The following is a 14874-nucleotide window of genomic DNA, read 5'->3' as shown; positions in this document are numbered from 1 at the left end:
ATAGAGTATTCGCTTATTTTTAGTATTATTATTCTATTAAATAAAAACGATTCTATCTAGTTAATTACTCTTATATCGATTTTTCGCTTTCGAAGATTATAGAGTAATTAAGAATAAGAGACTTTATTATATATATTTAAAATATCTAATAATAACATTATAGTTACTTTATTAGAGTTTTAGACTTAATATATTCTTTTTAGAAGATAGTAAATATCGTATTTATATGATTATAATCTATAATCTCTTATATATATAGTCGATAGAAGTTTATATATCTTTATAAGATATACTATTCTCTTAATAAGAATAAACTTTATTACCTTTTTTATAGTGTTAAGTAAAGCTATTAATCGATATTCTTTAGAAATCGAGTAATTCTTATTTAACTTCGAAAGAATAATTATTATTAATATTCTAAAGTGCTTTAGATAATAGTCGTTTATTATATATATATTAAATATTCTATATAGATAAGAGAGTAACGACTTTAGAATCTTCTTAAAAATTAGATTAGAGATTATATTTTCTTCTAAGACTCTCTTTAACGATACTTATATTATAGCTTTTCTTATCTTATTTATAATAATTATATCTATTAAATAAGCTTATAAATATATTATATCGACGCTAATATTATCTAACTTCGTTTATATTAATAATAAAAAGAATATTCTTATAAGAAGATCTACCTTTAAGTCTAATTCGTTATATTCTTATTTATCAGTATATATAAAAGAATAAGGTAGGGCTGAGCTACAAAACCTTGAATTTGTATGTGCAGCCAATCATAAATTCAGGGTCACTACGCTCTTTAGTTAGACCGGCTGAGTCAGCCCGCTAGCTCTCCCGAGCTCCCTCATCAAAAATTTGTGTGTAGAAGTTTTACACTCTGAAATAATCAGCTCCCTACGGATGCTGTTACTTCATAATTTCGTAAATTATAGAGCTCAGTTTGCGCTTTCTAACGCTGTAAAAATAATGAAGTTTGGCCTACTATTGGTGGATGAAATGAACATTCAAATATGGTAGTTATGGTAGCCACACCAGACGCGTCCAGGATCGGATAATAATCCTTCCACCTGTTTGTTTGTGTAACCATTATTCTTCCACCATTCTACCAATTCTACCAATTCCACCAATATGAACACAATCGTCTTCGGTACCCCTCGCCCAATTAGAGCCCCTTACTGACGCCCCCAGGCCACCCCTCGGCGAATCCGCTACTACTAGCAATCGAGGCCGCAGCCCAACAGCTACCTACTACTACTCATAAACGCGTTAGAAGGCCCTCAAAAAGAGCCCGAACGGATACGTCCTCCCCTATATACTCCTTCCAAGCCAGCGATAGGTGGGCTAAACTGACATTCAAATATTGTAGTCACACCAAACGCGTCCGGGATCGGATAATAATCCTTCCACCTATTTGTGTAACCATTCTTCTTCCATCATTCTTCTTCCACCATTCTACCAATTCTACCAATTCCACCAAATATAAACACATTTACCCTCGGTACCCTCGCACTCAGTTAAACAAGAGGAGGATCTACAACAGGCGAATGCGGAGAATACTGCGGAGAACATTGCGGAGACAGTTATCAGCAGCAGTGACACAACAGGCCTACTCTCCACGATCTCACACCAATCCACTCAGCCAGTGCAAGAGAAGTCAATACAGCAGGCGAATGCGGAGAACACTGCGGAGAAACCAAGCGGCAACAAGGCCCCCAACACCAAGAACACGGCTCAGCTCTCCAAGATCCCACGTCATATGCTCTCCACGGTTCCACATCAAATCATCACTTAGTAAGCGGAGAACACCACTGCAACTTAGCCTATCATCTCCACTACATTAAGAAGTAAGAGGAGGAACTACAATAGGCAAATGCGGAGAACACTACGGAGAACACTATGGAGAACACTGCGGAGAAACCAAGCGGTAACAAGGCCACCATCGTCAAGAACACGGCTCAGCTCTCCAAGATCCCACGTCATATGCTCTCCACGGTTCCACATCAAATCATCACTCAGCAAGCGGAGAACACCACTGCAACTTGGCCTGTCATCCCCACTGCATTAAGGAGCAAGAGGAGGAACTACAACAGGCAAATGCGGAGAACACTGCGGAGAACACTACGGAGAACACTGCGGAGAAACCAAGCGGCAACAAGGCCACCATCGTCAAGAACACGGCTCAGCTCTCCAAGATCCCACGTCATATCAGTCATCCACTCAGTCAGCCACTCAGCTAGCCACTCAGTCTGATACTCTACAAGAGGAGGAGCAAGAGAAGGAACTACAACAGGCAAATGCGGAGAACACTGCGGAGAAACCAAGCGGCAACAAGGCTACCATCGTCAAAAACACAGCTCAGCTCTCCAAGATCCCACGTCACATGCTCTCCACGGTTCCACATCAAATCATCACTCAGCAAGCGGAGAACACCACTGCAACTTGGCCTATCATCCCCACTGCATTAAGAAGCAAGAGGAGGAACTACAATAACGTCACAAGAGGAGGATCTACTGCGACGATTATAGCCAATTAGGCCTCTGCAGGAGGAACATCGGACGATACATATTTGGACGAATTGAAACCGTTCGATGTCTTGCTCTGACAGCTATTTCATTATTCGAAAGATTTCACTGCGGCAGGAGATAATGTGGGATTCACACCACTAATTAGCATGTTGTCTCCATTTCTTTCCGGTATTTCGATACTTCTTGCCATAAGGACATGGCCTTTCTCTGTTTCAATCCTCCACACTCGATATACCTTTCTAATTAGGCCTTAGCGCGCCTCTCTCCACACATATATGCCTATATACTACATAGATTAAATCAATTTTGTAGTGGTGGAAGTAGGTCAAAAACGCACAGCAAGCGATCAGAGTTCGATTTGACTTAGGGCTAGGGCTAAAATTCCATTTGACTTAGAAAAATCCAACTCCATGAATTTAATTCATGGGCCTTTACTTGTCTTTATTAAATAGCGAAGAAAGATATACTTATATTATAAGTTATTTTCTAACTTATTTAATCTTTTTCTATATTATTTATAATAACTCGTATATCTCTATTATAAACTCTCTAAACGCCTTTCTAATAGTTCTCTTAATTAGATTATTTTTAAAGTTCTTAATAACTTTATATTTATCTTATACTTTTTTTAAAAGCGTTATTCTCTAGCTTCTTTTTAGCGATTTATAATATTTTTATACTTTCTTATATTCTAATATAAATCTCGATTTAGATTATAATAATAATTTAATAATCGAAGTAGATTTCTTTATAATCGCTTAAATAGAGTTAATAATAGTCGCTACTTAATAATTAATATTATTATTAATAAAGTTTTTATTATTTCTCTAAGAATTAGTTAAATATTCTTTTAATACTATTGTCAGGACCAGTATAGGTGCGATACCAGTATAGGTGAGGTAGAACGAGGATAATAAGGCTACCGAACTATGTAGGTGGGAAGGAGGCATGATATAGTAGGGGATGCCTCCGCCAAGGCCCGCTAGCCATAGGGCTGAGTGGTGTGTCAAGGGTACGCTCGTAACACTACCCCCCCCTCTCAATAGCCATGGCCCCCATGGCTGGTAGACCGGAGATGCACGCCCATTGCTTGCCCTGTGTCTCCAAACATCCATAGTTCCTGTAGGACTCGACCGGAGAGGATTTGCCAAGGTGTAGCAGTCAAACATCGGATGGTTTCAATTCGTTCAAAAACACCATGTCCGAGGTTTTGCCGGATCGCATGCTGGTCTTGACTGTTCCATGCCTGCCATGCCTACCATGTCCTTCAGAGATCCTGGAGATATTGGCCATATCTTGCCTGCGTGCCAGCAAGATTCTCCGAATTCTTCTCCTTGCCCAGTCTGCTTGCCATAGTCCTCCACTTTTTTCGCCTTCAACACCTACTGGCAGCCTGGCCTGGGAGCTTCACTGTAGATTTGCCCTGCGTCTCCCATGCTCTTGCCATCAATCCCATCGGTAAAACTGAAGAAAATCCAACGCATGCATGTGTTATCCTCCAACACCTGTTGGCAGCCTGGCCTGGGAGCTTCACTGTAGATTTGCCCTGTGTCTTCCATGCTCTTGCCATCAAGTCTATCCTCCATTTCATCCTTTGTCTTTGTCGATTCGTAGGTTTGGTAGGTAGGTAGGGAAAGAATTGAATGTGTTGAATGCCATTTGGTAGCAGGCTTCACTATGTGTGTTGTCGACATGCTCAGTGAAGAGGTCGAATCGTAGCCGTTTCGGGGCTGTTCCCGTCGCCATTGTAGCAGGCTCACTATGAGTGTGTTGTCGACATGCTCAGTGAAGAGGTCGAACGTTTGCTGCCATTGTAGCAGGCTCACTGTGAGTGTGGGGGTGTTTGTTTGTTATGTAGGTCGTCGTATATAAGGTAGGGCTGGCCGCGGTGTGTAGGTGATCGGCGATGCGGAGGGAGGTATCTTGGTGTTGATGTAGGTGGATTTGAAGAATTTATGATGTTTTGAATGTAGGTAAGAACGGAGCGGAGAGATCGATGCGGAGCGGAGAAGGATTTCTTATATTCGGTGGAGGGGACTCGGTTTTTGATGGATTGGACTATCGTTGATAATGGAGGTTGTTTGATGTAGGTTCTTTCGAATGATGTAGGTATCTGATGATTTGGATATGTGGTGGGGTTTCTGTATGGTAGAAATACCCAGCGTTTTCTTTATCAGGCTCGGTCGCTTGCTCCGAGCAGAAAGTGAAATATTCGGTAGCTGTTTAGACTCTGCTATCCTCGAGTATGTCCGTTTAAGTTTCTCTTCGCCGGGGGGGGTACGAAGGAGCCTTATTATAATGTCAGGACCAGTATAGGTGCGATACCAGTATAGGGTGAGGTAGAACGAGGATAATAAGGCTACCGAACTATGTAGGTGGGAAGGAGGCATGATATAGTAGGGGATGCCTCCGCCAAGGCCCGCTAGCCATAGGGCTGAGTGGTGTGTCAAGGGTACGCTCGTAACAACTATAGCTTTAGCGAGTATCTCTCTTAGAATCTCGACGTTTAATTTATTAAAGTTTCGACGTATTATTAATACTAACTCTATTACGACTAGCTTAAACTTTATAAAAATTAAAAGATAATTAAATTCGCTTTTAAAATTATTTTCGATATTATAATTAATAATATTTATTATTAATACTAAAATAGCGAATAGTAGATCTATTATTATTTAATAGTTTTCTTTATATATTACTATTTCTATTAATAATACTTATTTTATAGCGAATTCTTCCGCTATAAGTATTAGTTCTTCTACTCTCTTATCGATATAAGTATTTAATTCTCTCTATATTATATAATAAAGATTAAAATCATCTAATATAATCTATTCGTTATTTTTAGACTTTATAAGCGTCTTATATAATTCGTTAAGTTCGTTTATTTATTAATTATCGAGATTATAGATATTATATATACGTATAATTCTATTATTTTTAAACTTAATATTAAGAGTATAGAGGTTTGATAAATAATATAATAGATATTATTACTTTAATAATATTCTCTTATTAATATAGAAGTATACTTATATATTATTATAATAAGAGTAAATTAAATTAAATCTATTCTTTAGAAGATAATATAATATATTTATATTAGTATTTCTTTAAAACTTCTAAATTACTACTATATCGATATTATAAATCTTTTTATTATTAAAGAGTTCTATTATAATTATTCTAAATTTTCTTATATTATATTATAGTATTAATAGCTAACTAGAGTATACTATTATTTCTCGATATTATTATTAATATTACTTACTCGCTCCGCTTAGTTTATAGAATTTATATTCTCTTTCTAAGTATTCTTCTTTTCTTAGTTATCGATAAATTAAATATATCTCTTTTTATTCCTATTAACGAGAACCGTAATTCTCTTATTACTACTCTTTTAACTTAGAGACTATCTATTATCCTCGAGATTATTAATATCTTTTATCGCTATATTATTCTTATATTATTTAACTTTATTTACTACTTTAAAAGGCGATTTATTTCTAAATAAGACCTTTATTAGTAATATAAAAGTATATCTTCTTTTACTTAACTAGAGATTCGATATAATAGTTCTTTTAAGATTTAACGCTCTAATTTCTCTTCTACTAACTATTCTATTAGCTATCTCTATCTACTAATCTATTACGCGTAAATATTAATCTTAAAAAAATTTCTTATTTCGCCTATAATTAAACGTATTCTAAAAATAGTTATTTAATTAATCGCTTATTTAATAGCTAGTCGATATCTTCTTTATTATTATAAATCGTAAAGAAGTTTATTATCTCGCTATTCTTATTCTCGCTATTTTTCTCTTCTTTACTATATATATCTTATTTTAAACCTTATATAATTCCTTATAAATCGAATATTTACGAGTATCAATCGTGTAATCTTTATAATAATACTTCTTTAAGCATTTTTCGTATACTAAGTAATTCTTTTTAGAGTATATAGTCGATAGATAATCGTATTTTTAATATATAAAGTATTACTTCGATTTATATTACTTATTATAGACGTAATAATTATATAGTTTTAAATCGATAATTAGACTTTCTTCTAGTACTCTATTTTCTTTCTCTAGAGATATTAATTTAATAATTAATAAACTCTTATTATAATTCTTTTTATTCGCGTCGAATTAGTCTAGTTATATTATATCGAGACTTAATATATTAATATTTTTATTCTAAATTCTTTTAATTATCGTAGTTATATTTTTAATATTAAATATATTAATTCTTACTTTATAAAGTAGAAGATTATATATTTTAATAATTACTCTCACGCTACTATTTATCTTTAAAGTTTAATTCTTACTTTTTCTTAATCTATTTATCTTCTTCTTATTTATAATTATAATATATATATCGCTATTCGCTAGCCTTTTAATCGTTCTAATAGATTTTCTTATAATATTTATACTCTTTATATATTTATTAATTATCGTAATTATTTTACTTAATATCTTTTTCTTTAATACTTTACTTACTATCTTATCTTATAACTTTATAATAATCTTATTTAGCTTATTATATAATACTTAATCTTATTTTAATATTATTAATAATATAATAGAGATTTCTTCGATAATAAAGAAGAATATTAAGAATTAATTTAGTACGCTAGCGTAGCTAATTATCGATATATTACTTTTTAGACTAGCTATCTAATACTTAATATATATAATCTTTTTCTTTATATTATTATCTTAATTACTTAAATTAATAACTAGTTTATATATTTTATTTAAAACTATCTAGATTTTAGATTTATCGTTCGCTCTTTTTATAAATACTATCGTCGCTTTAAGAATAATAACTACTTTATCTATTAGTAATTTCTAGTCTTTATCTATTATTTTTAATATAGTATTTATCGACAACTTTAGTATAAATACGTATTTCTTGAAATTATAATTACTATAGTCTTATTAGAGCTAGTTAGTCTTATTCGATATAGTTATAGAAATATAGACGTTCTCTAAAGTCAATTAAAGAGATACTGGCCTTACTGAGTGCTTTGAATATATATATCTACTTTCTATAGCTCAATAATATAGCATAAGCGTTGTGCGAAAGTTTTGTGTGGGAGTAGTTATAGGGCGTGGCTTCCTTGCAGGCATTTGCAGCTAGCTACATGTGCAATAGCGGCTTGGCCTGGTGGGATATATCCTGCAGCAGCCTTCCTGCTTTATAGAATAATCAACACCTCCTACCCACCAAAACTCCTCGTCTTCAAATCTACTTTCGGCCCACTTTCGGCGATAGGTACGAGTACCTAGGCTAGCAAGGATTTAGCCCTATCAAATGCCAAGAAACAACGATGCACCAATAGGAACGATGCTGATGATGATCTAAGAGATATTCAAACGACTTTGGAACAGCACTTGATCATATGTGTATGATGAGAGTGGTCGAATTTGGACCCACAGGCCAGACTACATCAGACTTAAGCAGCGTCGTTGCCTCCAGTCGCTGCATAATTACAGACATAAACCCAACTTTTCGAACGTTCTGGGCAGCGTCCATCAAGCAAAATGACCAAAGAGTCTTGGACTCTTACCATAGAGTTCCTCAATTTCAGAGCAGGGGAGCGACGATGGAAAACCAGTCCCCGGCCCTTCCCCTAAACAATACCCAATGCTTTGGCAAAGGACCAACGGCGCCATCTGCTAAAGCCAAAACTTGCGGTCTTTCATGTCCAGTGCCGAGATCCTTGACCCATATGTGCAGAAATTTGCCGTTCATGCACGGTATATACACTTTGTTATGCCCTTGATTTTCATCACCAATGGCACAACCCTCCTTCACTGTCGTCCATCTTCCATACCCCTGCGAGACCCACAATCTCCATTTCGCCATCCACATTCTCCCCTAGTTTTCCCAAGGGAGCAAAAGGAGACATGTTACCGCTCTCGGCAGGCCCATTACTTAGGATTCGTCTCGCCCAAGCGTCAATGGCAGGTTCACCAGTTTCATCTCTCGCTTGCTTGAGGAACGGTATGAGTGACGTCCCGCCTGTCCCTCTGAGCTTTTTGCTGCCGGGTTTCTCAGTCTTCGAGGTTTTATGCGTATTGGCAAGATTGAGTGGCTGAGGCTGATTTGGCGCATTTCTCGGGGAAAGCGACCGAGAGTGTGAACGCGACTCGCGAGACTTGACAATGATGTATCGGGACACCATCTGGATATGCTTGTCCCGCAGCGCGCGTACCATAGCCAAGCAAGCGTCGTACGCAATACTCAATGATCGGTTCGATTTATGGGCTTCGACATATTCGCGAATATTGGCCACAGAGGAGACATGTTTCAGGAATTGGCGGTGAGGACCAGGCATATAGGATCGCATCTCATGGATAAAGTTGTGGCGAGAAGGTGGAGCGGTGGGCCCTTCAGTGTCACTTTCGGTGGAGGAGTCTGATGACTTCTGGGTGCCAGTTGGGCGATGCTCGACTCCAAGCACAATGTCGAAGAATTGGATCAGGGATGATTGAGCGTTACTACCGCCACCATACTGACGGTAAGGTTCATTTCCGGCGCCAGTATCGAAAACGACGCCATTGGGGAGTCCCGCATCGGCCATGTTCTTGCTACCAGCGAGAAAAGGACGGATCCGGTGGTAGAAGACATGGGGGTCGCAATTCTCGTACATTTTCGTAAGCAAGGTGCCTAGCTCATCCAGTCTTTCTGCAAATGCGTGAAGACATTCTGTCACTGTACGACTGTCATTTGCACGAGCGGCCTCAATTGCTTCTAACATGAGCGGGATTGTAGGCCCACCACGAGCCTCGATGGCGACGGATACCAGGTAAAACCATGACTCGTCGAGTGAGCCGGTAAAGGTGGCAAGAGTTGAAAGATTGTCAAGGGTATCAATTGGCTCGTCAGGGAAGATTGGCTTGAAGTTCCAGAGGCATACGCCTGCGTATGTTGCCACTGTGGGTAACTCCAAGTAACGGCATACCTCTATGAAAGGTATAGAGAGTGACGGAGGGACTCGCTGTAATGGGATAATTGTTAGCCACCACCATGCACAAAGTACCCGGGGCAGAATCGCGTTTCTGCATACCTCTGCTGGTTTATCTCCTCCCCAAATGTAGGCGTGCGTTATAAAAGACAAGAGCACATATGCTCTTCGCCATTCCGCAGGGGACCGTAGCCTCGAGGCTGTGATAATATCCAGGTCATCAACCACATGCCTCAACCTTTTGCTGAGAAGCAACGCTTGTAGGTTTGACACTATTGCCTCCCATCGTCTGTAATACGGATCGGGTAGAATCTCGAGCGGGAATGTATTGGGAAGGAAGCCGTATTCAGAAATGCCATAGTGGTCGAGGGAGGGGACCGGTGGTAGCATCGTCTGCAATGGGATTGTATCGCTGCAGCTCGTGAGTTCCGGCTTTAGCGCACCTAGGCGGCCAATCTATTGTGTGATATGGCAGCGGCTCATTGGACCATTCGTGGCTCAGGGTGATAATGGGATAGTATATCCAGAGAATAGGCGGCCAGTGGCGAGTGTTGTGTCGAAATGCCCAGCGTCTGTTAAAAATTTAGGGAAAAGGGGCTTAATTCATATGGTACAGTGAACAGAAAAATCAGTGATATTGGACCAGGAAGCGAGAATTCTATGGCATTATTCAGCGGGCAATAAAAAAGCTTGGGTACGAGACCCGGAGATTTGGTAAGCTTAAAAAGCAAAAATGGGGAATCTAGGGACACGGCTAGTAGCTTTTCAGATCTTGAAGGTCTCTATGGCAGTCCCTTTGCTCTTTGTCGGGCGCCTTTGAGAAGATTGTGGCAGATCCGTGAGTGAGGCCCCGACTTCGGCCACGGCAGGGCTGGGACCGTTGGGAACATGTCCACCGGAAAAGAGCGGGATGGACAGGATACATAATCGTATGTTTTAATTTGTATCTCATTCCAGCCAACCAGGTGGAAAAGATAAAGTCGATGTTTTCCAAGGAGACCGGGAATTAATTTGCTGTCAACTGTGCATTGGTGCCGCGCCAGGCGCGGGGGCATCTTGCCTCAGCCTTACCGGGCAAACTTTTGACTCGAGGATATGTTAACATTCGATGACGCATTACATGAGACAATTTGAATGGGTCGAAACAATCATCTCTTATAATCTAATGACATCATCAGATTTCAATTAACTGTTGGTGTAGTCTCAGCTTGGCCCCACCGGCCTTGAGGTGGGTCTGAGTAGGAAACCCTGCCAAGACTTAATTTTTTGGTGTATCGCCCGATATGTAATATTCACACCCTGCGTACATATGATCCTTAACAAAAATGCGCAACTACGTGATATAGCCTTTATCCGAATAATATAGTCAAATAGGCCCTCGTCAAATTAGGAGCTGTGGTGCAGTGGTTAAGAAGTAGGCTTCCAATTCTATTCCACTAAAAGAACTCAGCTAACTCAGCCATAGCAGCGGCACCAATACTCAAGAACGCCGTACGTCTCAACAGACGCGCAGACACCACCATACAGGAATTCCCCCAAAGTACACAAATTCTCGGGGTAACCGCCATGGTGCTCGCCGGACCGACGGCACGGCGTGTTGAGGAAAATGCCGTGGCCTCGCCAATCAGTTCATTACTTCGGTTAGACGCCGCAGTCTCCCCCTATTTTTTAGACGGCCAGACTTACGAGAGTCGCCGCGGCGATACGTATAAATAAGTAAGCAAGCATATATGCATATAAGCAATTATATAGCTACCGAACTTGCGGAGAGTAGAGCGAAGAGCGAAGCGGAGATAATTCATTCTTTTTAATATAAAGTTAGATATTGATAGCGGCGATATCGATGAATAAGAATATCTCGCATAACGTCGGAGTCTCTTATGGGTATATAAAACGTAGAAAAAGACATCTTTAAATATAGGAAGGTCTACGTCGTCGTTATAAACGAGCTAATCGAATATCGCTTGATGATATTCTCCTCTCTACTACCCGAGAAACAAATATATAACTTTTTTCTTTTCTCCAGAACTGGTCCGCTAAATATCTTAAAACTTCGTATTCGTTAGAAGGAAGGATATTTCTATAAACTATAAAGAGGTTAGTATATATAGTTCGAAAATACCTCGCTATCGTCGTTAAAGAGAAAATCGCGTACCTAAGTATTTCTCACAGTCTCCTCATCCGCTTTAATCCGTTTTAAACGCGTTAAACGCGTTAAAACCATTTAAGATATATATTTTATACTCCCTTTAACTTCTAAGTAATATATCTTCGAGTTAATAAATCTATATATAGAGAAAATAGCTTTAATACTCGATTTTTTATTAGATAGTAATATAATTAAACTTATAATCTAATTATTATACTCGACTCGTTATATAATCTTTTAATAATACTAAATATAATACGCTATCGTTTAAAATTTAATTATCGAAGAGTAATCGACTAAAGATAAATACTATAATCGTTAACGGAGAATATATATTCGAATAAGCTTATACGAATAATAACGAGCTATTTAATTATAATAAAAAGTTTATATACTTATTTAGCGACCTCGAAAGATCTATTAATCTCTTAATTAATATTAAAAGATAATATAATAATAATTAGAAAAATAAAGGAAGTCGCGATTTTTCGATAACGGGATAATTATTGCGATGAGTCTATATAAATTAACGATTTATATAGCGATTCGAGAATTTCGTACTTAAACTCTAAGAAAGAGATATATCGTAATAAGCTTACGATATAATTAATTCTCGAAGCGAGATACGAGTATAGGACTAACTATAGATATCTCGACTAGTTATAAGTTTAAATTACTAAGACTACTATTAATATAGTCTTAGTAATTTAAACTCGCTTAGCGAGATACCCTATAACTAGCTCTATACTCGTTTCTCGCTTCGAGAACTAATTATATCGTAAAGCTTATTACGATATACCCCTTCTCTAGAGTCTAAGTAGAAAACTATAAAATCGCTATATTAATCGTTATTTTATATAAGGCACTCGCAATAATTAATCGAAATGCGAAATTCGCGACTTTTAATAATTTTTCTATAATTATTATATAATTCTTTAAAGTTAATTACGAGAGAGATAGATCTATCGAGGTCGCTAATTAAGTATTTAAGTCTTTTATTAGAATTAAATAGCTTATTATTATCGTATAAGCTAATTCGAGATCGCGATCTCCGCTAACGCTTATAGTATCTATCTTTAATCGACTAATCTTTATTAGAAAAATTCTAGATAATAGTATATTATCTTTAGTATTATTAGAAGATTATATAACGAATCGAATTAAGAAATTATCTAGATAGATTTATTATATTACCCTTAATTAGAAAGTTAAGTACTCGAGATATATCTTCTATAAAAATATATATTAACTCGAATACGCTTCGCTTAAGAGTTAGAGGGATTATAGTATATATATCTTAAATAATATTAACGCGGTTAATACGCTTAGAACGAGTTCGTATAGATATAGAATATATTAAGGATATTTAGATACTCAACTTTCTCTATAGCGATAACGCTGAGATATCTTCGAACTTTAGATATTAACCTCTCTATGCCTGATAGTAATATACTTCCTCTATATAATGGCGAAGTCTAAAAACTTTTAATAGTTCGGACGAAAAAATTCAAAAATTTATATATTTGGTTCCCGGCGCACGAAATTTTTCTTTTTTTTTTTTTTTTTTTAAAAAAAAAAAAGGGGGGGGGGTCTTTTTTTTTTTTTTTTAAGGGGAAATTTTTTGGGTTTGGGGAGTGGGGAGGAGGAGAGTAGTTGCCATGACTTAATAGGTAGTAGGTACCTTGATATCACAATTCTGCCTGGTTTTTTTAAAATTAAACTATGACCGCCCCCATCAACGCTTGATAATATGCTGACTGACGTCTAAGGGGACAGTGAGGCATCCTTGGGAGACGGGTATGCACAGGATGGGCGATGAGAAGGCCTTATAAACATGTGTACAGCTCATTCGAAGGCGGCAGGCCAAACATGAAGGACCTGAAACCCTGCCTCTCGTTTTCAGATAGGTATCACGATGTCTCTACCAGAGACGAGCCATTATTCACGCCAACCCCCCTTGGTCGAAAAAAGACCAGCGTTCCCGCTCCCACTACGCCAGCCTCATCATCCAATACCATGAATTTCACCGCCACCCACCCAAATTCTTCCATAAATTGCGCGATCCCCTTGAACGCCTGCGCCATCATCAACCACTTCATCCGTCCCCCCCCTTCCCGGCTCGATTCTCATATACAACTCCCCGACCAGAAAGTGAATGCCAACCGTTGGATTGGTGCATTACCATGGCTGGCCACAAGGCCGTCGACGACGTCGGATTGCCCCTGAAGAAGGATATCAAGGACGTCTACGCGCTCGATGGCTGGGCCGTAGTTGTGGAGGATTAGACTGGTAGGGGTGTTGTAGACGCGGATTTCTACAAAGATTTCGACGTCAGCATTGCTTCTTCGGCGCAGACACCTCGAGTTGCAAGACAGGTGTTGGGAGTAGAATCGTCCCTTTGCTCCCGGGAGTTCTGTCTTGTGACTCGATTTCGATACCAAAGACGAAGGCTTAGCTTCGAAATGTACGTACGGTAGGGATCCGGAGGAAGGGTGGAACTGGGGGTGGGTATGTTAGCGATCAGGATCGGTGGGTGGATGTAGGGGGTTGATGGGATGGTTTTGGCTCACAGGGATGCTGAAGTCAAAGTCGTGAAATTGGACAACAGATCAAGTCCATCAGTGGCGTTGATGGGAATTGTCGGTAGTGCTGCCAAAGTCAGAGTACACAATTGGAGTAGGACGGCAAGCCAAAGTTCGCCGAAATGCTGCATTGCGATGGAGTCAGCTCTGGATTAACAGCCCAAGATGGAGCAGAGCCGGGGGACTGGGGAACCACACCCTTAAATATGGCCCAACCGCATCGCTAATTTGGAACGCGATTTGCGGTGACGGTTCTCGAGCGTCGGTTTCTATGGGGCAGGCGAAGAGCCCAGTTTCAACCCTTTCGGCGCCTATAGAGACGCCTGTAGAGAATTGTCCACCGGCTAGCCTGGAGATGCATGGACTGAGAAACATGGTGTGAACAGAAGGCGCAATTTTGCACGTTGATAGACTGGGATGGACACTGGTTATATTAGAGGAAAAAAAGCCATTTAGCGAATTTGCTCAGGCCTAAGGAAACCGATTGTTCATGTTTATGATGCTTTGAATTACAGGTCGCAGGGGTTTGTAGGAACAGTCTGACTCCGCTCTTCTCTTGCTCATGTACCTCAAGCTGTGCTAAATGGTGTCCCCGGACGTTGGAAGTCGAAAGCAGTCCACCGGAAGC

The 14874-nt window shown here is 38.7% G+C and overlaps 4 protein-coding genes across 4 annotated transcripts; 2 read left to right on the top strand and 2 right to left on the bottom strand.

Annotated features, from left to right (window-relative positions):
• Nucleotides 1-1143: 1143 nt before the first annotated feature.
• Nucleotides 1144-1807, top strand: HO173_010536 (uncharacterized protein; the record flags this gene model as incomplete). Its single annotated transcript, XM_037312421.1, has 3 exons — nucleotides 1144-1162; nucleotides 1204-1377; nucleotides 1530-1807. The coding sequence occupies 3 exons, from the start codon at nucleotides 1144-1146 to the stop codon at nucleotides 1805-1807; spliced, it is 471 nt and encodes a 156-aa protein (XP_037160637.1).
• Nucleotides 1808-1911: 104 nt separating this feature from the next.
• Nucleotides 1912-2548, top strand: HO173_010535 (uncharacterized protein; the record flags this gene model as incomplete). Its single annotated transcript, XM_037312420.1, has 2 exons — nucleotides 1912-2235; nucleotides 2279-2548. The coding sequence occupies 2 exons, from the start codon at nucleotides 1912-1914 to the stop codon at nucleotides 2546-2548; spliced, it is 594 nt and encodes a 197-aa protein (XP_037160636.1).
• Nucleotides 2549-8336: 5788 nt separating this feature from the next.
• On the bottom strand, nucleotides 8337-9905 carry HO173_010534 (uncharacterized protein; the record flags this gene model as incomplete). The annotated part of the gene is made up of 2 exons (XM_037312419.1): nucleotides 8337-9548; nucleotides 9618-9905. 2 exons carry the CDS (start codon nucleotides 9903-9905, stop codon nucleotides 8337-8339), a joined length of 1500 nt encoding a protein of 499 aa, XP_037160635.1.
• A 3885-nt stretch (nucleotides 9906-13790) lies between these two features.
• HO173_010533 (uncharacterized protein) lies at nucleotides 13791-14377 on the bottom strand (the record flags this gene model as incomplete). Its single annotated transcript, XM_037312418.1, has 3 exons — nucleotides 13791-13978; nucleotides 14137-14162; nucleotides 14235-14377. The coding sequence occupies 3 exons, from the start codon at nucleotides 14375-14377 to the stop codon at nucleotides 13791-13793; spliced, it is 357 nt and encodes a 118-aa protein (XP_037160634.1).
• Nucleotides 14378-14874: the final 497 nt, after the last annotated feature.

Source organism: Letharia columbiana (genome assembly GCF_014066305.1).
Source record: "Letharia columbiana isolate WasteWater2 chromosome Unknown Sc0000050_s0, whole genome shotgun sequence".
NCBI classification, from domain to species: Eukaryota; Fungi; Ascomycota; class Lecanoromycetes; order Lecanorales; family Parmeliaceae; genus Letharia; species Letharia columbiana.
This window is presented reverse-complemented; position numbering and strand designations above follow the sequence as displayed.